At 40.5% G+C, this 27,631-nt stretch overlaps 2 protein-coding genes across 4 annotated transcripts in view; one reads left to right on the forward strand and one right to left on the reverse strand.

The window, feature by feature from the left end:
• The window catches only part of WNT8A (Wnt family member 8A), a 36,626-nt gene extending 28,090 nt beyond the window's left edge, over window positions 1-8,536 (reverse strand). The window contains exon 1 of the mRNA XM_084636655.1: window positions 8,483-8,536. The gene's annotated coding sequence lies outside the window, so the exon portion shown is untranslated. The remainder of the gene's footprint in view (window positions 1-8,482) is intronic.
• FAM13B (family with sequence similarity 13 member B) overlaps window positions 8,528-27,631 on the forward strand; it is a 77,381-nt gene continuing 58,277 nt past the window's right edge. The window contains exons 1-4 of one of the 3 annotated variants that reach the window (XM_084636652.1): window positions 8,528-8,737; window positions 23,521-23,687; window positions 24,981-25,171; window positions 25,664-25,876. In XM_084636652.1, the coding sequence (XP_084492778.1) occupies window positions 25,015-25,171; window positions 25,664-25,876 (370 nt within the window). In that variant the 5' untranslated portion in view covers window positions 8,528-8,737; window positions 23,521-23,687; window positions 24,981-25,014. Of the gene's footprint in view, window positions 8,738-18,411; window positions 18,431-23,520; window positions 23,688-24,980; window positions 25,172-25,663; window positions 25,877-27,631 lie in introns of those variants that run through there. The other 2 variants (XM_084636654.1, XM_084636653.1) reach the window with 2 other exon arrangements.

Raw genomic sequence — 27,631 nt, forward strand, 5'->3', positions numbered from 1 at the left:
TCCCACCCATGCTATTTGTATAGGTCTTTCACAGAGCAAAAAGGAGAGAGTTGTTTTGTTTGTGTCACTGTAAAATCACAAATTGGTATGAGAATTTTGGGGTCGGTCTAGTATTAAAAATAGGTTCAGGTACACTTTTTTGAGGGGGAGCTGACTGGATTTCAAATTGATGGCGTTCCTTTGGTTGTAGCAGGACTAGCTAGTAGTATTATGTAATTATGAGAAGAAACATGCCTCCTGTGAATTCAAATCATCAGCCACCTGCAGGGGTAACACCTTTGCTGCTGCATGTTGCCTCTGCTAAGTTTCCACAGTTTGTTAGGACATTACTCGCTATGGTGAAACAAATGTACTGGACTCAAACATCACTTTCATGTTTCCGGATGCTGTACACAGTACAATGCCACTTATTTTCACATAGAAATCTTTGTGTACAGTCTGTCAGAACCCATCTGAGGGAAGGGCAGACCAGAGTGCACTTCATAGAGTTGGGTACAGTCAGGGGTTATATTAGGGAAGGTGAATGGTGAAACTTGCAATTCCAGTGGAGTTGGTTGTATTTGCTAATGTGATCAACAGTTAAATAGTTAATGATACTGCTATGAGAAATCATCAATAGGTTTCAGAGGCAATAGTTTAAATGAAACAGAGGCAGAGAATTACCAGCTCTCAAAGCTATTGTTATACAAGTGAAATGTAGCAATCTCTGGGGTGTGGAGTGTAAACTGACCAACGCACAGAACACCGCAACAACCAGGGACAGGAGAAATTTTGCCAAGTCCAACAGAGCAAATCCTTCCTCTTATTTAAAACAAACACATGCACCAAACCATGGGAACTTTACTGGCCACAAAAACTTGCTTATGGCCTTATTTATAAGGTTTTGAGTGGGGGTGGGGGGAACCACCTCCTATACAGCAAAAACTGCATTTTACTTAATTTACCACAGAAGGATGAAAGTCTGAGTCAGCCCTTCCTAGGTTCCAGTGCTTCATAGCTCTCATGATACTCACAGCACTAAGCCATCACCTCCTGCACAAGGCTACTTAGAAGGACTATCAGGATGCAGTAATAGGGAAAAGGAAAGGTTTAAAGAGGGATCAAGTGAATAGGAAAGTTTAAGGGGGGATTGATGAGGCCGGCAGTCTCTTTGCTCCTGGGCTTGTTTCCTGGGCTGCAATGATTTGGAATGGATGAACTCAGTCACTGTCAGAGACACCCTCTACTGACTCCTTTGGCCAGTTGGGTTGTTGCATTCAGAGGTCCTGGAAGATGCTATGTTCAGCCCTCTTCATCCCATCAGACGTGAGGTCTGGAGGAACCAAGTTTCAGTATAACAGAGATGGACAGTTTCTCTTTGGATAATGGATGCAGAGGAGGTTGATATGATTATGGAAATTGGATTGCTAGCCTTTCTGTGTGGAGACAAAAGGGGACAAGGTACCCTAATGAATGCAGCACTTTAGAGGAATAGATGTGGTGGCAGATCAAAGTCTGTAACTGAGCCAATAAACTGACAACTGATTTTATTATGTTAGTGCTGTCTCAAAATAACACACCCACTCAACTAGGAAAGTGATTTTATTTTCATAAATGTTATGCTATTTTTGGTGCTCAAAGTAGATTAATTTTGAGATTATAGAAGAAACATATCCTTTTATTTTCAAGACCAGAAATGCTGGACCTGATCCTATGGAGTGCTCGGTACTCCAGTTCTCATTGGCTTCAATGCAAGTGAGGGTGATCAGCACCTGCCAGGATTGCTCTGTCCCTGGCATGATTGAAAAAGAAAACAGAACAGAGCTTCACTGAAAGGATTTTCTTAGATCACGTTGTGCCTTTTGTTTCGTCTTGCTGCCAGTAAAAATATCCATGTTTGGGAACAGAGACAGGTTCCCAGCCTGAGACAAAGAATTCTGGGTGTGTAGCTGAGGCAACAATCCCTCTCTCTGGTAGGAGGCTGGTCACGATGCAGTACTGCTATGTCTAGATCACCTGACACTGGAAGGCAAGTATATGCTCTTATTGTTTCCTTGACTAAACTGTTAAGCCTTGTCTATCATCTCCACTGGTGCTAATAAACCAGGCCCTAGTGTAGACAGCCCTACTGCTCTAGCTGTTGCTTTTAGCTCCAGGACAGTTAGACATGCTCTGAGCTTCTTTACTAGTGTAAACAGTCTACAAATATCTTCTGAACCCAGGGCTGTCTATACCTGGACTCCCGCTGTTGCTATACCGCAGTGCAATGAACGGTGACTAGCATGGATAATATGTACTTAACCTATGCACTGGGATGTTGTGGGGCTTAGTTTGTTAGTAAAGGCCAAACTTTCCAAAAGTGGACATTGATTTTGGGTGCTCAAACTGTGATGCCTTAGGCAAGATTTTTGGAAATGCTGTGCACCCACACCTCTAAATGAAGACTATAGGAGCTGCAGCACTTCTGAAAATTAGGCCCAAGTCATCCCAAGCTGGGCATCCAAAAAAGAGAAACCAGGCACTCCTAACTCTAATGAAGTACCTCCGACAGAAACATCTGTAGATGGACAAAGTTCAAAAATGGCAAATATTTTACTAATAGGGATTGTCTTTCCCAAATCTGAACAGCTGGCAGATATGCTATGGATATTATAACAGACAACATATCTTGTTTATTACTATGTCTCCGATTTCTGCAGTCCTTCAGTACACTAATGACTTGGTATGAAGACAAAGAATGAGCAGTGCTACTGAATAAACTGTACATGATTGGATGTTAATGTAGAACTGATTAAAATGCCAAAGTATCCTATCTTAGTTTCCACAAGGTTTTGTATTATACTGGGCATATCCCCAAATAATCTCTTTCAGTTATTCCAAATCCCTAGTGAGGAACTGGATGGGGATATTTCTGGGAGACTATACTTATCTGAGTCTGGAAAGCTAAAGTTTTCAGAGAGTGCATCAGAGTGAGTTTATGGTGAAAGCCATATTAGGTTGGAGCACTGAAATCAGTGGAGGCAAAATGGCCCCCAATTCTGCTGTTTACCCTGTGTAAAACATGAGTAACTCCTCCTGAAATCAATGGAATTGCTCCAGGGTAAGATTAGAATCCGACCTACTGAGACACTTTGTGGATGCCTAGCTCTGGAAGCGCTGCAGGCTTCTTGGGCTGAGCAGTTGTAGAGGATGCCATAAGTCTCCAAACATGAAAACTGATCTTAGCCCTAAATACTGGCAAGTCTTCTTAGATCCTCCATGCTATTTAACTCTGCTCAGAAAAGACCTATTCTACATAATGGTTATAATGCTGGTGGCACCTTCTCTATACCAATTCTCTCTCCATTGCTACCACTGGTAGAGCTGAACCAGTAGTAGTAGCAGCAGCAGTGGAATAGTTTAAGAAAAATGCTAGTGTAGACATAATGAGACAGGACATAGGTTTAAATATGGAATAAACTACACACTTTTCATGATCTTTTGTCTCCTGACCTGGGAAGTTGACATGGAACCCCATGACTATGTAGTTGATCATCTGTTTACAAATACTTAGAAGAAATAAGGGTGTATTCATTAGTAATTCAAGCCTTTTTGTTCATTTTTGTATTTTTCCCCTTTATAAATATGGATGTGGAGCAGCTCTGTAATTTATTAATACTGCAATTTGACCTATTATTGGGATGGTTACTGTATGAAAATATTGATTTAGTATAAGAGGGGGCTGTCAGAAGAAACATGCAGGAAGGTTAAGAATGACTCAAGATAGCCACCCTTCTGTTTACATTTCTGGGGTGGTAAGGGACAATGCCTGAACTACTAGTTCCAAAAATTTTATCGCCTCTCCGGCCAAAGCTCAGGAATGGAGAATAATGAATGAACTCTGGCGTTTAAAAGGATACAATCTCTTCTCTGGAGGGGGTTGGTAGCTTGGGGGAACCAGACTGAGACACGGGCACATGCTGAGAGTGTTTTAAGAAATTAGGCCTTCCTAGGTTACCATCAGGGATGGGGAGCCTTTTAGGTAAGACAGACATGCATGTAGGCAGTCGGTCATAAAATCCTTTTTTTCTCTAATTCTTTGTTCCTACTGTGAAATAAACAATACTTTTTGTTTAATGAGGACTGTCTGATCACTGTAGCCCACTGGTCACAGACGCCCAAAAGGAAGAACCACAGGTACTCCAACTCAGTTGGACCTGCAGGGTAAGAACCGTAGACACAGAGAGTACTGTAGCCCAGGGCCTAGTGGGAGAATTTCAGGTCTAACATCTGAGGAGGTGCACTCAGAGAGGCCAGAAAGGATACTGAGCTGCAGCTAGCCCTGCGACTGTGACACCTACTGCTTTACTATTGGCACTGCTGTGTGATATTTTCAATACCTGCATGGTTGAGACTGCAGACACAGTTTAGTTGTCATTTTGCCTCTTTGAACAATCTCATTCTTCTCCCCTGTATGTTCTCACTGATTTTCAACAAGATTATGAAGCACCAGAAGTCCCTCTTTCCCTTCAAAACTTTTGAAAATAGGGAATTAGGACAGAAAAAGAGCATACTGGTGAACAAATGAGACTGTGGGCAGAAAAACACCAGACTAAGAGCAGCAGCCTAGGACTGCATATATTTTTCCCCTACAGAGAATGTTGAAGATATCTGAAAGGAGGTAGGAGAAACTGGCACAAAAAGGTGCACTCAGAACCAGTTTAGAGTAGGAATATACTGTTTCAGTTCCAAAACAGTGAAGCCAGTGCTGTTCCTACCTGTCTGACAGGAGGAGCCTCCACTATCTCCCTCACCACCTGTTCGGTGTCAGATTTCCTTTGGTTTTACTGCTGTCAGTTGGCCAATCTAGCTGCAGAAGAGTCAGTTGGAGTCCATTCTCTCCTGTGCATCATCAACAAAGCAGCCAGCTAAGTTCTGATTCCAATATCTTTATTGCTGCTTATGAGGTTGTACAAATCAGAAAGAGTACAGCTTGAATTTCATACACCAGGGTGAGCTCAGTTCTATACAGTGAGAAATCTTACTGTTAAAGTGGGAAAATCTGCTGTGGAAGCCAATTGACAGTGAATAAACATACACCCCCACTAAGAGGTCATTTTCCCCTGACCATAACCATGTTAAAAACAGAACTAATAATATCATTATACTACTTTCGGAGAGAGACAGAGCATTAAAGATGGGAAAATTTCATAAGAAAATTTGACTTTTTCTGTCAAATTCTGAATTCAAAACATTGACCAGGTTTATGAAAATACATACAGTATGTTTAAAATTAATATTCCTCTTAAAAGATCCCCAAACAGTGGAAAGTATGGAATATGCAAAGTATCAGAGGGGTAGCTGTATTAGTCTGTATCCACAAAAACAAGGAGGACAACTTTGCATCTCAAGAAGAGGGGAGTTTTACCCACAAAAGCTTATGCCCAAATAAAATTGTTAGTCTTTAAGGTGCCACCGGACTCCTCAATGGAATATGCAGTTAATCTCACCTGAACAATCTTAATTCTGCTCTGTACTGCTAACTTGCTATCCTTTCATATGATCTTTGTAAGATGTTGTCCTTTTTGAACAAGGACTTTTCTGAATGGATTTTTGAGTAAATTTTAACTTCTTTAACTTTAATAAATCTACAGCACATGGTTACAGCCAATTTACACTTGGAAAAGCTGCTGTACTTTTACAGTTTCTATGTTGAGAGTAACTTATTTATTTCAAAGGACTGGGGTGTGAGTTTTGTTTTCATGTCTCCAGTGTGGTCCTCTGTCAGCACACTAATCTCTACAAGCCCTTACTTTAAAGGACTTTTGAGATTTGGGTTTAGGAAATTTTAATTCCTAGATATGCTAGTTTTTGGTTCAAATAACATTCTTGTAATCTGGTGACATGCATACTTTTCAAGAACTGTTCTCAATAATTGATTCAGAAAATAGTAAAATATGCAGTTTTTCTGTACACTACAGATCAAAAAGGGCAGAAATCCTATGATAGTAAATATAAATAATTTATACATTTAATGAAGGCTTGGGCCTCAATTCTGTGGGTGGAGCTTTGAACCTGCATGGAGCCCTACTGAGGTTATTGGATGTCACAATCACTGTATGGTTAACAAGAAGGTGTTCTAGAAAGATGCATTCTTACTTCATGGGGTCATTGCTTAAATTATCCCAAGTTTCAATCTCAACGGATAACACTACCTCTACACTTCATTCTGAAAGTAGTGACGCGGGGCCATGTTAGTTATTTGAGTAATCCTAACTGTGCAATGCCATGCTTTTCTTGTGCTTTGTCTAGACTGGGAAAATTTACCAAAAAATAAAAACAAAAAAACCCAATCCCCCTGGTTCTACTGACTTAGTGAGAATGGATTTGTTAATTTTCCTTGTATAGACACAGCCTTAACATGTGTGTTCAGGAATCCTACTTTGATTTCAAGGCATTGCAGAGTTTTGGTAGTTTACCTAAAGAGTGAGGTTCTTTCAAATCGTTTCTTAAAAGATTACAGTTGAGTCTGCTCAATCTGAACAGGTGCTCAGATCCCTATTAGCAACGTGTTTGGCCTTGTATTACACACGATGAGAGCCACAAACATGTTTCTCTCTGACTTTCCATGCCATGCACATCAGGTAAATTCCTTTCCTGGGGCATTCCTTACATTTCAAAAATATCTGGAAGTCACTCTATGCCTGGGAAGTATTTAGAAAGAAACAGAGCTGTCTGCCTGGGGACTTTACTGGGGTGTCAGAGGCAGACAGAGAAGGGCTTGATAATCACTGCTGAAGCACCACAGCACATTTTCTACTGTTCTCCTTGCTCCCCCTGTGTCTATTATCTATTCCTTTTCTCCCCATCTCACTCCGAGTCTCCCTTCCCCTCAGTCCTAGCCTCAGCTCCCTCCATCGTCCACCCCCACCTCTCTACCCTCAGCTCCCCCCTCCCCTCCACCTAGCCTCAGCTCCCCCCATTGTCCACCCCGCTTTCCCCCACCTCCCCCACCTCTCTACCCTCAGCTCCCCCGTCCCCTCCACCTAGCCTCAGCTCCCCATTGTCCACCTCGCTTTCCCCCACCTCCCCCTCCTCTCTACCCTCAGCTCCCTCTTCCCCTCCGTCCTAGCCCCAGCTCCCCCCATTGTCCACCCCGCTTTCCCCCACCTCCCCCACCTCTCTACCCTCAGGTCCCCCGTCCCCTCCACCTAGCCTCAGCTCCCCATTGTCCACCTCGCTTTCCCCCACCTCCCCCTCCTCTCTACCCTCAGCTCCCTCTTCCCCTCCGTCCTAGCCCCAGCTCCCCCCATTGTCCACCCCGCTTTCCCCCACCTCCCCCACCTCTCTACCCTCAGCTCCCCCGTCCCCTCCACCTAGCCTCAGCTCCCCATTGTCCACCTCGCTTTCCCCCACCTCCCCCTCCTCTCTACCCTCAGCTCCCTCTTCCCCTCCGTCCTAGCCCCAGCTCCCCCCATTGTCCACCCCGCTTTCCCCCACCTCCCCCACCTCTCTACCCTCAGCTCCCCCGTCCCCTCCACCTAGCCTCAGCTCCCCATTGTCCACCTCGCTTTCCCCCACCTCCCCCTCCTCTCTACCCTCAGCTCCCGCTTCCCCTCCGTCCTAGCCCCAGCTCCCCCCATTGTCCACCCCGCTTTCCCCCACCTCCCCCTCCTCTCTACCCTCAGCTCCCTCTTCCCCTCCGTCCTAGCCCCAGCTCCCCCCATTGTCCACCCCGCTTTCCCCCACCTCCCCCACCTCTCTACCCTCAGCTCCCCCGTCCCCTCCACCTAGCCTCAGCTCCCCATTGTCCACCTCGCTTTCCCCCACCTCCCCCTCCTCTCTACCCTCAGCTCCCGCTTCCCCTCCGTCCTAGCCCCAGCTCCCCCCATTGTCCACCCCGCTTTCCCCCACCTCCCCCACCTCTCTACCCTCAGCTCCCCCGTCCCCTCCACCTAGCCTCAGCTCCCCATTGTCCACCTCGCTTTCCCCCACCTCCCCCTCCTCTCTACCCTCAGCTCCCGCTTCCCCTCCGTCCTAGCCCCAGCTCCCCCCATTGTCCACCCCGCTTTCCCCCACCTCCCCCTCCTCTCTACCCTCAGCTCCCTCTTCCCCTCCGTCCTAGCCCCAGCTCCCCCCATTGTCCACCCCGCTTTCCCCCACCTCCCCCTCCTCTCTACCCTCAGCTCCCGCTTCCCCTCCGTCCTAGCCCCAGCTCCCCCCATTGTCCACCCCGCTTTCCCCCACCTCTCTACCCTCCGCTCCCTCTTAGCCCCGGCTCCCTCCTGTTTTCCCCCGCTCATCCCCCTTCCTCTCTACCCCCCGTTTCCCCGCCTTTCCCTCAGCTCACCCTCACCCTCTCCCTCTCCCTGCTCCCCCACGGCGCCCCGCCCACTCTCTGCTCTGTCCCCACTCCCCTGCCTTCCACCCCGCCTCTCCACCTCCCGCCTCTTGCTTCCCTTCTCAGCCCCTCTCCCGCTGCACGTGACCCTGGGGGCGGGGGCGCGCGCGCGCGCTGCTGCACCTGTCAGTCAGCGCGTCACTTCCGCCAGTCGCTGCTGCCGCCGCCGCTGCTAATCCGTTGGGGACCCTACTAGCTCAGGAGCTCCAGCTACGGAGGGGCCCGCGGGTCAGATTGTGTCGGGGCCGGGCTGCTGCGGAAGGAGGAAAAGCCGAGGAAAGCGGCGGGGCCCACACCGGACCCCGGGGTAGAAAGAGGCGGAGGAACCTGCTGCTGCTGCTGAAAACGGCGGGGAGGGAAAGTCATCACCTGGCAACGGTGAGGGGACTGGCACCGCGCATGCGCCACGGACAGGGTCTGAGGGGAGGGGGGCTGTGGGGGAGTCAGACTGGGGTGGGGGAGAGAAGTGGGGGGAGGGGTAGAATCGAGTTCTGTCTGGAACCTGCCCGAGGAGCTGCTCAGGGCCACGGCCTGTTATAACCTCGACCACATCTGCGGGGGGGGGGGGGGTTTGAAATGCAGCTTCTTTACCCTTTGGCCCTTGTGGTGGGAAGTTCTGCTGAGCTTCAGGCGCGTTCTGGAAGCAGCCCGTTGGGGACATGTAACTTCCGTCTTTCTCGCTGCTCTTTTTTTCTCAGCCAAGGTTACAGAAGTGCGGGGTGGTGCCTAGGACTGTTTGAGGCTTGGTCTCTGGGAGAAGAAAGAGGATTTAAGTTGTGTTCCTGGAGTTGGATGTGTGAACCTGCTGTTTGTTTTGCTTTGGGACTTCTCTTTCCGTAGTCACAGGGTACAGCCTTCATACTTCAAGCCAGCAGAGGCTTCTTGCCTTCTTCACCATGACAGCCTTCTGAGCTTGTTGCCTCCGTCCCACAACAGATCAGCCTTATGCCCCTGTGAAGGAACTTAGGTTGCATTTGAGTTCAAAACTAGGCAAATCAGGGACTTACACTGATGAAGTTGGTACTGGATAGATTTGGGCTCTGTGGCTGTAGTGTCCAAGTCTTCTATGGGCTCTGAGGCTTCATCAGCACTGAGAATATTGTTTTGGAGATTTGTCTTTTAGTCTGATGCTAAATTCAGCTTCGAAGGAACATGTCAGTGTGGGTCCTTTATTGGTACTGAGAGCTCCCTAGGGAGTTAAACTTATTACTAAGGCCTGGTTAAAAATTAGATTAACCTATCTGTGTTGCTTAGGCCTGTAAAGAAGTTTCTCACCCTGACCGCTGTAGTTAGGTTGATCTAACTCTTGGTGCAGATGTGGCTAAGTCAGTGGAAGAATTCTTCTATAGACCTAGCTACTGCCTCTTGGAGAGATGGATTAACTACACTGATGGAAAAACCCCTTCTGTCAATGTAGGAAGCATCTACACTATGATATAGCATCACAGCTGCAGCACTGTAGCTGATTCATTGTAGTATCTGTGGTGTAGATGTGCCCCAAGTAGGCGCATCGTGGCACCAAAGTGCTGTGTTCCTTTTGAAATGAGTTGATATTCGTGGCCCCTCAATGCTAGCATGTTCCTCTATGATAGGGAAGTCAGCGCTGCAACATAAAGCTGTTGGTGCAAGGTCATCTTTATTGCAGTTTCCTCAGCCTCTGGGGGAAAAGCACGTTGTTTTGAAAATATTTTGATGCTGCTGGTAAGCACAAGGGAAAGAGAGTGAAGTAGCTGGAAATTAAATATACTACAATAAATGATCGAGATTTGTTTAGAACTACTGTTCCTTGGCTATGTTTCAGCCCCTTCTGTGTATGGAAAGTGAAACTGAACTTATTAAAGCTAGCTGTTAAGTTTTACTTTATATTTCTGAGAAGTACTCAAGGATGGAACATATGACAAAAAAATGAAGGGCATCCAAACACTGGTAAACTTTAAACAGGATGATTTTTAGAGCAATTAAGGTGCAGTAGCACCTCTGTAGGAAAGGTAGGAAGGTGAGGATTCATAGATATTTAGGTCAGAAAGGACCATTATGATCATCTAGTCTGACCTCCTGGCACAATGCAGGCCACAGAATTTCACCCACCACTCCTACAGAAAAAACCTCACACCGATATCTGTGCTATTGAAGTCCTCAAATCGTAGTTTAAAGACTTCAAGGAGCAGAGAATCCTCCAGCAAGCATAGCAGACCCCTACAGCAAATTTTCCATGAAAGGTAGGCATATGTGCCAATACTCAGAAAGAAAGCAAATAGCTTTTTGTCATTTGGAATATGGGGAATTCTTGTCTATTTAGCTACTTAATATTTTCTAGTCTGGTTGTCTTTAGATACCCAGTAATTACTGTTCTTACTTTTGGTTGCACATCAATATTTTTGATAATACCAGGTTTCAGAGTAACAGCCGTGTTAGTCTGTATTCGCAAAAAGAAAAGGAGGACTTGTGGCACCTTAGAGACTAACCAATTTAAAAAAAAAAGCTTATGCTCTAATAAATTGGTTAGTCTCTAAGGTGCCACAAGTCCTCCTTTTCTTTTTGATAATACCAAGATTCTCATGCTGACTGTGAATGACAGATTAGACATTCTGGTCCACCTGCTTGTATCTTTACTAAGATTTTGGTGGATTTCAATAAGTATATTTAACAAATCCTCAGACACCCTAATTTAAGGATGCATTGTTTCTTGTTAGGCCAAGTCCCTTTCTGATATCAAGCAGGAAGATTTACTTCTCCCTTCATTAATATTTTGAAAAAGAGAAGTAGCAAAGCTCTGGCGTATGAAAGTATCTTCCTTACCCATCTCTGGAAAGTTTGCTTAGTCTTTTATAGGAATATCAATAAATGGAGCGTGGCCTGAATAGTTTTCTGGTGTCTGGCAGGGGAGATAATTTTAAAATAAACTAAAACGCAGGGTCTGAAGCCCTCTGGATTTTGTACCTACCAATCTTGGCAAGTCTTTCCAAAACAAAAGGCATTAGCCAAAGTCTTGGATTTTTTTAAAGGCATCTGAAGACTTCCGTTAAGATGTTTTGGTGATATTGAATCCCTAATCTGCTTAAACAAGTTTTATTTAGAATAATGCTGAAAATTGTGATGTGTACCTTTTGGAAATGCATAGTTCTGAGAGGAAGGTCAGTGGCGTGATGCCCAGGAGCACTGAGATAACTTGTGCTGGCTTGCCTGCTTATAAGCACAAATGGTGCAACTGATATGTTCTGTTTTTCAGGATCTTACACTATTCACTGTACATCAGAAATAGGAGAAGACGGATATTTGAAATATGGCTTATTAAAGAACCTTAAGTTATTGGAGAATTCTGCAGCAGATTTTAGTGAATTCTGTGACAACCATTTCAGCAGAAAATATACAGTGTAAACCACTCTCTAGTTTTACACTGTAATAGTCATTGTTAAATGAAAAATATCTAGGATTCATCCTGACTTAAAAATGTCATTTACATAAGTATTTTTGTCCCCTCAATACTCTGGGCTGTGCAACAATGATAGAAACAGAAATGTAAAAAAACCCTACATTTCACAGTGGAAGTACTGAAAAGATAAGAAGCTATCCATCCTGCCAAAAACAGATATTTGACATTTAAATGGGGATTCTTCATGTCTTTGACATGAGTGCAAGCTGTACTAGTCAGGCAAAAAGTGATTTGTATTCTTTCATAATATCTGTTTTAAGTAAATGACTTCCCTGAAAATCTAAGCTTCACACCCCCTTTTAAGGCAATCTAGGAAAAAATAATGAAAATTCATTAGAACAGACAGAAAATCTGTTCCTCCACTCTTGACACGATTGCAAGAATAGAAGTAACATATACTATAGTCTCATGAAATAAAGTTTTACATATCCTGGACAAGTGAATGAGTGGAGTTTGTGTTTGTTATAGAAAACAAAGTGGAAGAAGTATGCCTTGCACTTGGAACAGAAGGTGGGAAGGCTTGATGATCCTTAGTTCCTTTGACAGGTTTCAGAGTAGCAGCTGTATTAGTCTGTATTCACAAAAAGAAAAGGAGTACTTGCGGCACCTTAGAGACTAACCAATTTATTTGAGCATAAGCTTTCATGAAGTGAGCTGTAGCTCACGAACGCTTATGCTCAAATAAATTGGTTAGTCTCTAAGGTGCCGCAAGTACTCCTTTTCTTTTTAGTTCCTTTGGGTGTTCATCCTCTTTGAATACACAACCTTTTGAAGATGTGCTACCTTTGGGTCACAAGCCTCCTCCTGAGGCTCATTGAAAGGGCAGCGCAAACTCCCACACTGTGGGTGGATAGAATTTTTCAAAATTGGAGGTGTGAAAGGAGCGTGAGTCTGGTAATCCTTTTTCTGAAAAAGAAGTGGATGTGAAGAAGAGAGATCTGTATGGAATGACAAACTGCTTAAATTCTACACATAACACCAAATAACCTTGCTGCTGGCCAAACACCTGGCTAAAAGAAATAATTAGTAACTCACTATTGGAGGGTGAGAGAAATTATTTTTTGCAAGGCTGCTAAATGTTTAGATTGTGAGGAAGGAAAGTGATGTTAACTTTGAAAGAATGGGTGTACCGTTCTAGAGCCAGTTATGTTTTTGCTGGCTACTCTAGGGATGGATGCTGTTCTTTAGAAACTTTTTTTATTTAATGCTTATGCAAGCCTTCTGAACAGTTGATATTCCCCTCTACTCACATGCCTTTTTTTTTTTTTTTTTTTTTGAGGAATGTGAAGGGATATGGTGGGGGTTGGTTTTTTTTTGTATGCCGTTCCAATAGTGATCTGCTGAATAATCTGTTTTTTAATTTTTCATGCTGAAGTTGGATTCCAACCTAGAATCTAAGTATTATTTCACTTTGTGAGAAGCTAGCTAACCTTTTGCAACCCCTCTTTGTGCCTGTTTCTCACTGAACGTGTCTTTCTGCACATTTCAACACATTTTCTTTAAAAAGAATGGTATAGTGTATTCCTTGGTAGAATTAGGGATTAGTTTTGATTTCTGGAATATATTCTTGGTCTGTTGTTGGTAATTGAATCTGAGTTGACCAGACTTTCACAATGCTCTGAGAATACATACAGATCAAATCACAGATTTATTTTTCAGTGCAACTTCTATTATATATTTTCTTTGGACTGTAGTTAGAATATAGTTTCTACAATACTGTATGTCAGTTTCATAAAGAGATAAATGCATTAGAAACTGGGTACAATGAGTACATCTTTTATTTTCAGTATGTGGGTGGAGCAGTGTAATGTTAGAAATGTACAATATGTTGTAGTTGTATCTAGGTCTGCCTTCTGGCTGTAGCCAAATAAGGAGTGTTATTGTGATATGGCAGTTAATAGCTATTCTCTTCTTAATTTATGATCCCTCACCTGTGTATGCATAAAGTGTTCTAATATCTTATTTGGGTATTCTGGATATTTGTCTTAAGTACAATATATGTTTTGGAAGGGAGAAAAATTGAATTTAAACTATAATTATTGCATCACATTTAAATTCTTGTCACTACAGTAAAGTTTATGGCCCTGCTTCTGAAAACTATACATGGGCAGGTGGCCTAGTCAGGGCCCTATTTAATTCTATTAAATATAAGACTGTGTTGGTCAGGTTAATTACTTGCAAACAGCAATTGTAAAGATTTTAACAGTGATCATTCTATCCTGCAAGCTTCTCTGCTCATACAGATTCCCTTTCCATTCCACCTTTCCCTGCAGTGTTTTAATTAAAACTTTGCTGCATATGTGTTTGTTTACATAATATAATACTTGGATAATATTAGGAGACAAAATAAAGCTAAACCTATTGTGATTGGAGTGGCAGCTGGTTTGTTTCTCCTTCTGCCCCACCACCTATACTGTGTCTGCTTTTTTTTTCTTGCTTGGGTGTAGGACTTTACATTTCATGAGTATGCAGTCTGTCATTGTCTGAGACCATCACTGGACTAATCTTTCCAGGTCACTTTTAGTTTGATTGTGTCATCCTGTGTATTTGTTACCCTTTCAGTTTTAGTGGTGTTTGTAAATTTGTTTGTGGTTGAAGTTGCATTAAGAAACACTGAACCAACATGGCTCATTGGCAGTTGTTCGTTACTTTGCAGCAGCTCAAATAGACATAGCTGTGGAATGGAATTCTGTATGAGCAGTGCATGCATGCGTGTTCAAAACTTTCTGGGACTGAAGGACCACCTTTTTGTTTCATATGGTCATCACCATAATAGAGGCAGGCTGCCTATCATAAGTGGACCAAGCACCACATTTTGTGAAGCATTGAGTTCACATGTGTTTTTGTTCAGCTGTCTGAGAGGGGGAGAAATAGAGACAAATCTCTATAATGGGATAATATTTATAATTATAGGTGCATTATGTACTTTATTTGCCTTTTTTGGGCGGGGGGAAAGCTATGTGAAATAGCTGGACTTCTGAACAGGAATCAGTCTGTAGCTGTAACAATAATTGTTAAATAGTCTTGTTTACAGAATGTGAATCTCTTGAATTGCATAGCTGTACTGATATTTTCTTCCTGTTAATATATTAGTTACTCAATTTTGCTTATTTTTATAATGCCATTACATTTATTAGCTCTGTATTATCTGATGGGGGGTGGTAAGTACAGGTGCTTGTTTTAAGGAGTGCTGTTTTTCATTATTGTAGGGCAAGTAAGACCAACATAATTAGCTCCTACACAAGATACAAAAGGCTTTTTATTTATTAACTAGTGGCTGTTAGGAATGAGATGTGATCTTTGCTAGCAGGAAGTTTCTTTATATTTCTGCACATGAGCACTGGCAGCAGCTGAGGGAGAGAATCTGGCAGTGTTTAGTTGTGTGTGTAAAGCAGCAAGCAAGAAACCTCCACTTTTGTTTTCTGGTATATATGGTGGTTTAATTCATTTTTATCGATAAAATAAAATTACATAATCTTGTTTTTAAGTTGCTGAGATATGCTGTTAAAATTCCTCTGGATTTGAGCTAGTAAGTGAATAAAATTATGTCTTTAATATATTAGTGAGCATATTTTCACAGAATGATTGATTTTTTTTTTTTAGTGGTGCTTGGACTAGTCTTTAACAGACGAACAGATTGCAGTGTTTCATCAGTGTGTTCTTTCTAAAATGATTGTAAAATTGCAACCTAGTGCTTACATTTAAATCAAATTTGTTGGTATTGGTTTTGTTTTTTACTAAGTTTACAAATAGAATATACAACCGTACAATAAGTATTTGAGATAAGACTTGTACATTTTTCTAAATTTTTAGTGTAATTATTGTAAGCAGTAACGTACCTTTGTTGATAGCCACTAGAGATTGTGGCAGTGTTGATTAAGACCTGTTTTTGTTTGATTTGTGAAGAAAATGTAATACGGATTTATCCTCTTAAAATCAAATGACTGTAGACTAAATTGTAAAGAGGAGAAAATACATATAGAAACACTTGGCATCATTAGTCTGTTTTTGTTAAAAATTATTTCCAAACAGGTATTACATAATACTTTTATTACTATGTGGTTTAAAAAACTATGATCGGTTGTTTGTGGTTGCGAGACAATTTCTTCCCTATACTGACATAAGTGCCAAATTGTCTTCTAATTGCAAGTTTTAAGAGTCACTATGGGAATGCTATTTTTATTTCTGACAAGTCCATCATTCTAACACAAAGTATTCTGTGCTTATATTTGTTTTGTTATAATACTAGAAGGCTTAAGTACTTTCTGAGGCTGTCTGGTTATGCAGGAAAAACTCATGGCAGGGTAATCTGGTGTTTGGGGTCATTCAGTAGAGATCTAGTCTTGTGTATATATTGATACTAAGTTTATAATGAAAGAATAATCAGTGTGGATATTTCTAGTTCTTTTGATGCTGTGCAAAATTGCTGAGGCTTGTTTCCTTACAGCCAGTGTATTCCTGTTAATTAGTTAGATAAGGAACATGTGAGTTTAATAATCATCAGATTAGGGACAGAGCGAGAAATGAAATGTTAGTATCTATTTGATAAGGCAGTCATTTCTGACTAAGCTGTAAAAATCGTCTTACGAACCCACACGTTAGATTTTGTACCACTGATTGTCTCAGATCATCACAAATTTAATAAATCAGGTTTTACGTAGACCAAACTGTTAGATCTACAACTATAATTGAACACAAGCCTTTAATTGGAGACCTGTTAACTCAATTTTACACTGGTATCTACTGGTGATGTGTCATAAGCTGCAAATAGGAAATAATTATAATATACTATGCACTCTTATATAGCGCTTTTCATCTTTAGATCTCAAAATGCTTTAAAAAGATCAGTAAGTAACATAACTTATTATTCAGTTCTCAAACACAAAATCAACTCTAAAATGTTCTTACCTTTTCATGCACGCTAAAGTTCATTTAAAAAGTATTATTTCATTAGTGGGTGTGGAATACTTGTAATTCTGTTGCCAAGATAAGCAAATGCCATTAAGATTACAAAAAGCAAGGACTGTAATGCTGTTTCCCTAGCAGATGTTGTGAAGTATTCACTCACCATAAAAGGAATATAATATACAAATAGATAAAAGTCATAAAGATCAAAGTACAGAATGATACATGCTATTTCACCCTAATGTGTAGCTGATATGATATTGTAGCTGATATATTTAATGTGACTTGGTGTTTTTCATCTCTCTAATATTGTAATATTCTATAATACTTGGTCATGTCAGGATGAGTCTTTCTATTTTATATGATTAACTGAAACGTTAGCATTTTTGGGTGATTTATATAAAACGTATCCTCACAATATAGAAAGTATTCCAGATTTGGAGAAAACCCCACTTTTTTTCCCACTAAAACACACCCTAACATGTTTTTAGTGTGTTATGCTGAAGTATTTGCATTTACCCTTTTTGAAGAGGACGTAATTCCATTTTAATTCTGATATGTGGGATGAGGTGAAAATTTCAGGGTACTATCGGTTCCTAACCCGCAATGGCACTCTTGCTAGTGACAGTGGGATGTTTGCACAAAAATCAAGGGTGGAATTTGTTTGGTTTAGTTTACTGATTTGTTCAGTATCTTGTCATGTTTGGCATCCCTTAGCGGGAAATATGTTTCATCTTTAAGATCACAGCGATTTTTTCCCCTTCATCTTTATCTTCCCCCCCTCGATTCAACTCCCAATTTCTCCCTTCCCCATCTGGACTGTGAAAATGCTTGGGAATTAAATAATACAGGCATTTAAAGCGTGATTTGTAGGCTTTGGGGTCAACACCCTGGTATGATCAATGGAGGAGCAAGGGAGTTAACACTTACGGGTGGTTGTTTCAGGTTGTCCACATAGTCAAGAAGACAATATTGCATCATCTTATTCTGGTGGTTCCCAAAAGTTATTGCTTTATGTACCATCTTCTTAAAAAAAATGTTTGAAGGTATGACAAGCAAACTTCTCCTTTTAGTGCACATTTACTTTGGGTCGTCTTAGGCTTATTCTATGTATTTCCAGACTTCAGGCTTATTTAGGCATTTATTTTACTATAAAATGTTTGATTATAAAGTCCTTTTTTTAAACATCTCAGGTTTTTAGACAATGCAGCAAAAAGAGACACAACGAAGCAGACATCATTATTTGTCTTTTGTAGTATTCAAATTACAAGAAACATGTCATAGATAACATCTTGATATATCTTGGTATGTAGCGGAACTGCATTTGTAGCTTGACTTTTTAACTTGGCTAATTTTTAAATTTGAAGTTCCTCCTCCTTATCTAGATTATTGTTGAACATGAACCAAAGTTCACTTTGCTTCCTGTTTTAGAAAATTGAAATAAAGAAAAATACAAAACATTTTGAATAGGGGGGTGGCTGGGGAAGTGCCATTAATGGTAGGGTGGGGTGTGTGTGTAAAAGGGTCAGTGGGCCTTTGGGGGAGTGGGGACTCTGCTGAAAGTGGGGGACTTTACTTAGGCATCAGGCAGCTTCCACTTCAGGAGGTCTCTCGCTGCCCATCAGCTCCTGTCCTGGATGTCTAAACTGCTAGGCAAACTACACAGGGGCTCCTCCTCCTGGGAAGAGACTCAAATTGCAGCCAGCCAGCTCCTCTCCTGCTTGAAGAACCAGGTGTGTCTCCTTAGTTCTGTAGCGAAGTTTTTATTCACTGTGACTCCCCGACCCCTTGCCCCAACTTCACTGTGGAGATAAGAGGGAATTCCCCATGCATACCCCCTGTCTCCTAGCCCTGCAGAGGCAGGCTGCAGCCTCTGTAGGGCGGGAGTGCAGAGGGAGCTCCTGCTCTGCAGCAGCTTCCTGTGTGTGGGAGCCCTTAGATCTCGGGGCTGCCTGCAACCAGACGTTTTTCAGCCACTCTGAACTGGGCTTGCATCCATTGGTTGTTTCCGATGGTGTGGTATGGAACTTTGGGAGTTCACCTCAATATCTTGAACTATGCAGCTTGACGGAAAGTGAAGGCTAGGCCTAGCAGAAAGCCTGTCATCTGTGTGCCTCTTGAGAGTACAGCACCTATCTGCGCTGCCACAGTGCACAACACGCTGCAAGTGTTGTTCATTATGGCCTAAAGTGGCCAGGAGAGAGTGCATTTTGCTTCATAGGCATTTTCTGGCATGTTGCAGTGCGTGTGACATCTGTTCGTTTGAAATGGAAAGGGTGTTTTTTTTGTTTTCTTTTGTTAAGAGCTTTTAGCATAGCACTTGCAACAAGCTCACATCAGTGGTGGTACATGTAGTCCGTTTTGAGAACCTTGGTTTATTCTCTGTTCACTTTGGAAAGTTTTTTCTTCACAATCATGAAGGCTAGATTATTTATTTTTTTTATGAAAGCTTAGTTTCTGAAGAGCCTGAATATCATGTGGACTACATAAATATATCAGGTTTCAGAATAACAGCCTTGTTAGTCTGTATCTGGAAAAAGAAAAGGAGGACTTGTGGCACCTTAGAGACTAGCAAATTTATCAGTTGGGCCAGATGAGGTTTGTGAGATATGGGCGTATTGTCTCATTGTACTTCACTGACTGTCCATCTGTTTCTCTCGTCTTACGTTTTAAGCTCTTTGGGGCAGGATTGTCTGTTTTCTGTGTTTGTACATCACCTAGTATATTGAGGTTCTGGTGTGAGGGTCCCAGGTGCTATGAAAGTAGACATACATGATTCATGAATTTAACATACTTGAAAATTTAACACTGAAACACTCTATTCTAAAAAAAACTTTGAAAGGAAGATGAGGAGAACATCAAGATAATTTCTAATTACTTAATCTTATTCATAATAATCTTGAAGCTTGCAAACGAAGAGGAATGAGTGCAGTCATTGGTGATTGAAAAAGAGAAGGCAGTGGCTGGGGTTGTAAGTTGATGGACTTGATTTGCTAGAATCTCCGGGAATGTGGTCAGAGAACATGATAGTATGGTTCTCTATAAAGCTAGATATCTCATAATAATAATTTTTACACTTCTTTGTCAAAAGCGCCAGATGATGGTTCATGATTGTAACTTAAGTAAATTTGGAGGCTATTGATCAATATTGCAAACAGGTAACTAGCATTTAATTAACCAACGTTAGTGTTGCAGTCTGAATTTTTATGGATTTATCCAATGCAACACGCTTGGTAGGAAAGTGAGATAAGTTGTCTTGGCCAGTTTTGTAATAGTCATTGGAACATAACCCTGGTAATGGATGTTCCTCTCCTAGGCCTTCAGCAACTCTTTATCAGCTACATTCAGGAGCAACCTCTCTTTGTCTTGGCCACCTAAAAAATGACAAATAAAATTGTGATTAGAACATAAAAGTAAAGGTTTGAACACGAGAAAAATGTAGCCTTGGTTTATACTAACATCACTTTCAGTGTTGCACAAAATTGGCAATATAAAGAGATGATTGAAGCTTTGTCCTGGATATATTTTTCCAGGCAGGCTTAAACTTGCATGATTACCATTAGATGCTGCAAGTGATAAAATAGAGGAAAAGGAAGAACCTATAAGAATCAGCATTGATAGTTCAAAGATGGCTGGCTGAACAGGAGAACTGGCTAGATCATTCCTAAAGGTATTCATCCATACAGGAGAAAATGCATTCTCTCTTTAACATTACTGATTTTACACCTGAAAAGGAATACTGCAGAAAATTTTGTCTAAGCTGCTGAGGTTGTTTAAGAATTCAGAGGGAACTATGACCAGGAGGACTGTCGTTTGCTCAGACAGCAAAAATGGAATGCAAAAGTTGACAGATTCTCAGATGCAGTCATCTGAAACTCCTGATTCTTCATTTCATTTCTTATTTTTTTGAGAAAGAAATGCCACCTAACTCAGCTTTAAAGTATGCTGAAATTTCAAAACTGCTTCCATAACTATCCTCGCCCTCTTGGTTGGTTGACTGAAAAAGGAATGATAGTCCATATTCCCAATGAACTCAGGTGATAGTGTCTTTATCTGTATGTTTGCATCCATCTACCATGTCTGTTGAAATTTACATGGAGAAGGAAGACTGATCAAAACATACATTTTACACAAAGGGATTTTACAAACAGCCAAATTTACAAAAGTAATCAAGAGTTTTTGTAAGGATTTGATATATTACAGGTAGATGACACTACTGTAACTGTCTTGGTGGAAATCTGGTTTGAGCTAATTAATGACTAAGAACTGCATAAGGACAGAATTGAAAAGGATTCATAAAATTATGGAGCCTTTCCATTATGTAGTAATATGACTGATCCCCTAACCGTTTCAGAGGTTGATCCCAGAACAGTAAAGAAAAGACTGAAACATGGCTGTGGGAACATAATCTGAAGTTTCCTTTTTTCTTTGCTAGTATTCAGAATTAAAGATCCAGACTTCTACCGCAAATCTAGCTTTACAAAAGCAAAAGTTCTAGAAGAAAAATCATGGGGGGAGGACAGTCAATTCAGTATTAATCAAGCATAGTTTAACATATTTGGATTGTTCTAGTTGAAATTTCATAATGGATTGGGGCTGGAAAAGTGAATAAATTGGTGAAACTGTGTCTGGGTTTGAAGATAGAAACAACGAACCTGTAAGCCTGTATTTAGTAGGCTGAGGATTTAATTATTGTGTTCTTATAGAATTGCAAGCTTTTCATTGTAGACAATGTGTACTTTATATTTGAGGAATGCTTATAATGTGCATTGCATAGTGGTTTTTGTTTCATTTCACATTCAGTGACATTTTTCACTGGGTTTTCATTGTGTTTTTAGCTAGTGGCTTTTTTCTGTTTGGGGAAAATTACAGTAACTTTGCCAAATTTTACAAAAATATTCCTTTTGTGCACATTACATATAAACTAAGCTGTGAACAGTTTACCATGAACAGGAATAACCACATTACCTTCAGCACAAACATCTTTCATTTAGCAAATGCATGGCAACTCCTATAACTTTAAAAGGTGAAAAATTGGGTTCAAATGGTCACCTAATGTATTGTTGTTTATTCCATTATGACTTTGGGAGAAAAATGTGCCTTTAAAGAAGTCCTTTAATATGAACTTACTTATATAGTGATAATACCTCTATATGGATAACACTTCTTAAGGAGAAAAAAAGTTCTTAACCTGTGTAACCTGGCATTTAAAAATGTCCATAAAATACTTACTTGGTAAAGGATCATTGTTGAGTGGACTGCTTTTCAAACCTTTTCATATTATTTGGGTTAAAGTGGAAAGGAACTTTTTGAGCTGGCTTTCAGAAACATACATTCACTTTCATATAGTGCTATAAGGAGATGTGTGCAGAGCTTGGAAAAACTGCTAGTTAATGATGTGTGGGAAACTTTCCCTGGTGAATGAAGGTGCTGAAGCCATCAGTTTCTGCAGAGCTAAGCATCCATTTAAAAATATTTCCCTAGCCTATCTACTTGAGAGAATTTACTTTATTGCAAATTGAAACTTATGTTTCTGAGGTTAGACAGCTCCAGCATCTCTGCTGCTGCTCATTGCTTTGCTAAATACCAATAGAGTAAAATTATCAAGACCTAGTGATTCACTGTCAAGAATTATGACACAGTCAAGCTGCTGCTTCGGAAAGCTGAACAGCAGCAGAGACAGACTTTAAAAGAAAAAAGATCCATAAAATGAAGGCTATAGGAGGAGGATAGTGGAGTACCCTGATCTTTCCCCAGCAGCTAAGAAACAGAGGTGGGGGATGGGAAGAAGGGTTGAATGCCTTCCCCTTTTAGAAGGTGGAGGGAAGTGGAGATTTAAATGCATGTATTTAAAAGCCAGAAGCAGTTATGAAAGATGGACTTTCTAAGCATGGGTATAAAGCCTCACTTTTCCAAGCCGTGGGCAGACTGGGCTGGATGTCTTCCAATGCATTGTCCTTGTACCTACGTGGTCTGTGCTCACTAATCCTGTTTTTCATATTTACTTCAGCTGGTAGGTTTAGTCCTTCAGCTAGGTGGTGTCTGGCACATATGTAGCACTGTCTAATGCTCACTGCATCCATATTGTCTCTGGTTACTTGTGCTGTGCACTGTACTAGCATATAATAAAAAAAAATCCCTTCTCTCAAATTTACAGTCAAAGTGCTTCTGACTTCAGTGGGTTTAACTGAAGGTGAAGACCTCCTCTACACAGGGAAATTGATCGGCATAGCTATTGCAGAATAAGCGATCTAGCAATTTAATAATGTAGCTATTTTGGAAAAGCTCCCTGTGTGGACACTGTTCAGGAAGAAAAGTGACCCTTATTCTGGAATAATTATTCCGCTTTGTGAATGGAGTAATTATTTGGAATAAATCAGTTTTAATCCTGAACAGTGTGTCCACATGGAGAGCTATCCTGGAATACCTAACTCAAAATCTCAGTTATTGGTTTTTAAAATGGGGGTCAATTCTGATGTGTGCTTTATAACACATGATTCTCAAATGTTTACACCTCGGTGATTAGTGCATAAGAAAAAATGAATGTTTTAGATAATGGGATTTTTAAACTTCAATTTCATGATTATTAAAACTAATTAAAACTTCATGATTAAGCTTTGATTAACTACTGTGTAAACAAAATGGATTATGCATATCTGAGTGTTGCTGCATGTGAGCCAGGTTGGAGGAAGCATTAAGTTGGTTCTTAAGTCACATTTGTTTTTTATTGACCCCGAGAATCTTTCAAAACTAATATTTAGACTTGCAAGTATTTAAAAAAAAAAAAAAATGAAGGACCTTACAATATTTTTCATATTTTTAGATTAACTGCTGAAGTACTGATCGAATTCTGCTCTTCTTCAATGAGGAACTACCGGCTGATCTTCTGCCATAATCTCAAACAACCGTAAATGACAAAAGAATGCTTGGTCAGTGAGGGCAGCTGGCGTAGAAAATATTTTTTAAACTTGGGTGTTTAAGTACTCTGAGGTAAGTTTCCTTACACTGCTGTTAACAGTCTTGTTTTTTTAAAATTGAAGTAGGAAAGTTTGTGGATTCTGATCTGCCTGGTGCGTTACAGTTTGACAATCCACTCATAAATTAAGAATAATCCACTTGCATGTAAAACATACTTTTAGTAATAGTCTGTGTATATATAGTATTTTCCAGTGGGCACTTGAGTGGCCACCTGAGTCTAACCAAGCATATTTTTTCTTTTGCTGTTCTTTCTCCAGAAGAGGGCAACTTCCTCTGTTATAACAAAAGTAGCTTATTTTGAGACAACTCTGAAACAATAGTATGCACCTATTTTATATACATCTTTACTAGTACTTTACTTAAAAGTGTACTTTTAAGACACCATCCTTCTGTGCCTGTATTGGTCAATGACTCAACTTAAGACGTTGGATCAGTAGCTGCTTCCTAGGATCAAATTACACTGCCTCCACAACATTTTCAATCCCTGTTAGATCACTGGTGGAGCAAAGATCAGCAAGCAGTTTTCTGCGTGGTAGGAAGAATGCTACTACTAGGTCACTGGTCAACCTGAGAGATTTTTCATGGGAATTTTCAGTAAAAATATTTTAATAGCAAGACAGGCATTTAACGTAAAAATGCAATTTCTAAATAAACTTTTAAGTCTTTTGCAAATACATTTCATGGAAGCTGAGTTGCATAGGCTGCGGTGTTTTCAGATTCCGTAGAAATTCTGGTGGTATTGCAGCTGTAGAGCACCAGATTTTAGCTTTTCATATAGCTCCATCTTGCATAGTTATGTTGACAGAACAAAACTAGACAAGACTCTTTTATACCAGCAGTTTTTGGTAGTCTCATCCAGCTGTGTTCCTCTTTATCAAGTTTGGTGCATGGAAGTTCAATTTAATATACTCAGAAAATTATCTCCAGTGGATTGTCCAAAGCTTACAAACAAGCTCAGTTAGAAATAGGGTGGGGAAAATCAGACTCTCTAAAGCAAGTTGACCATTACTTGAATAATTGTCCAGTAACTGGAATTTTCCTGAATGTCAACCAGCTTTGCTGCTGATTTATCCGATTTGATCAAAACATATCTACAGAAGGGATCAAGAGGAACAATCCCCATATGTTCTACTGTGCTTGGATTAATGAGCCTAATGAAAATGTTTCATACTTCTGATCCAACAGAGGTTGGAAAGTATTTAAATGCTAATGAACATACTTACATGTAAAATATCAGTGTCATTTTCTTAGTCTTCTAGCCCCATCATAAACATTGTCTTAGTTTTAATTCCTTTCATTTGACAGAAAAGACAGCTTTGATTTTTGGCTGCAAAAAGATATGAGGAAGAGCTCCTCTCCTTCCTTGAGTAACTGCAACTCTGTTCTAGCTAACAAAATATTTGGAATTCCACTTGATGAGCTGCAGCAAGAAGGGCAACCAGACAATGAGGTTCCATTCATAGTCCGCCATGTTGTGGACTATATTGAGGAACATGGTATGTATTTATCTACTGTATTTTAAATGAGGAACATGTGTCTTAATTGATTTTAATTAGCATTACTGTTTTTATATTTTATTCTTGCCTTGAGAAACTGTTTTCATGGGTCAAACTTTTTTTTAAGTTTCTAATTTCTGTGTTGTGTGTTTCACTCCTTTACTTCTGCAGTTACCTTTGATTCAGTCACAGTATTTAGAAGAAATGATAACCAACCAAGTACAGTACTTTGTAGGAAATTATCTTTTTGGGCTGGAGAATATTTTATCTGGCTGTTGTACTTTCAAATAAGGTACAGGCATGTTTGGGGGTTGGTTTTCAGAGAAATTCTACGAAATAACTTGCTTTGCCATGATCTTGTAAAATCCATGTGTTTAATCTTGAATCTACAATTATCAATTGTAATTAATAAAAAATGATGGATTTATAGTAAACATCAGATAAACCAAGAGTTGGGACTGAATTTATTTTTGCAACTTCCTACTGATTTAGGAGGTCTGGAACAAGAAGGACTTTTTCAAGTCAATGGGAATGCTGAGACAGTGGAGTGGCTTCGGAAAAGATATGATAATGGAGAAGACGTGGACTTGGTTAAAGAAGCAGATGTACCCTCAGCTATTAGCCTTCTTAGATTTTTTCTTCAAGAACTTCCAGAGCCGGTGATCCCAGGCAGCTTGCATATTCATTTGATGCAACTTTCTCAAGGTAATGAGAATTATTTTGAATAGGAATTGGGCGGTAACAAGTGGCTTTAAGGCATCATTCAGTAAATCAAAAAGTTTAAGTGATTCCAAGACTTTCCTTTAGTGTTCTATATGTATATCAATACACTTTTATTTTGAATACAATTTTCCCTTCCAAGTAAATAGGCTCTATTCAAATAACTATTTATGGGCTGAGAGATGGAATTCACCAACTGCTTGCAGGCAGACAGTTAAGCAGCTGGATAACCTCCATATCAACCTTTTTCCAAGCCCCCCCATCATCTTGTGCATATTTGTGGGATGTTGGATATGTAAGTTTGGGCAGGGCTACTGGATTCAAACAGCCCACTCCATCATGATCAATTGAGAATCAGGATGGAAACCTTTTCTCTTCTCCCCATCCCCGCTTCCTTCCCACTGATTGCATGTGGTTTGACCATGCTCTTGATTCAGGGCTTTAGTGACAAGGAGGTGGAGTCTTGAGCAGACCCTCTTTAGTGTGAATTTTACCCTTTTAGTGTGTTCTTCAGTTACATTCCATTCCTGTAGAAGGTGTGGTGGTCAGCATGTAACAGCTAATTTTGCTTTCTGTCTGCCATAGAACGCTTTTTGTTCCAATTGTCACCTATATTTGCTACCTTTTTTAATTCCCAAATTTTGTCTATATGTATCCACTCTCCTGGGTCTTGGCCTTTTGCTGTGTTGTGTAGCGTTGGAGGAGTTAATTCATAACTTGACTAGTAAAAGCTTTTGTCTTGCAGCACTGCTATTAGTAACACATTGTGCGTTCCTCAAAGGGTATATAGGCATAATTGTACCACACCTTGTAAATTAATGGGTGCTTTCTATAGTTCCCAATGTCATCTATAGGCTTTTGACAGCATTACTCACTGTTTATCCTTGTTCTTTTCTAGTATTTTTTTTCCTCTTTCGTTTATGTATTCTGTTAGGGTAAAGTAATTTAAGTTTCCATGTTTTGAGTTTTAGTGCTATGACAAGCGTAGGCTTGACAGCTTTCATGGCAGCAGCCCTACTGGTTTATAGTGGGATACAGCATGGGGCAGGGTTTTAGGTCAAGTTTCCCAGCATTGTTTTGCCCCTGTGCATCAATGCTGAAAGGTGAGACGGTAGTTCAGTTTCCATGCCTATTTAGCAGATAACCAATTCATGTTCAACGTTTTAGTGAGGGTATCTGGATAGCTGGTTCATAGAAACTGCACACCAACTCATTTCATATAGTACGCCAGTATCCCTGAGATGATAACTTTTGGCTACTAACAATCTGGGTCAGATCTGAATGGATGTCTTAAAGATTAGGCACCCATATACCATTCGTTTGAACAGCAGTCCCATAGTAATAATGAGAAACTGAGGTGGACAGCAGTAGATTTAAATTTTATTTTTACGATGATTGCTATTTTGTCTCAATGTGTTTAGCTAATTTCTCACTTCACCAGATTAGCTAATGGTGAATCACATTATTTGGGAAGACTTGCGATATACCTTGTGGATTCTTATCTTATTTATATTTTTGCAAAAGAAGATTCCATAACACAGCATTTAAGTCACAAGGGAAAGATTAATGGCTGTAGTTCTGTTCTCTAATACAGCTGTCCATCCCAGTTTCTCTTTGTTACTCTATCAGTAACTAATTTTTATTTCATCATGGACCAGATTTTGGAGGGATTCCATCTCACGTTATACAGTATATGGGCTATTTCCAGTTGTCAATTCCCATGCTTATATATGTTTGGGA

The sequence above is a fragment of the Lepidochelys olivacea genome (assembly GCF_965140295.1).
Source record: "Lepidochelys olivacea isolate rLepOli2 genome assembly, chromosome: 8".
Lineage (NCBI taxonomy): Eukaryota > Metazoa > Chordata > Testudines > Cheloniidae > Lepidochelys > Lepidochelys olivacea.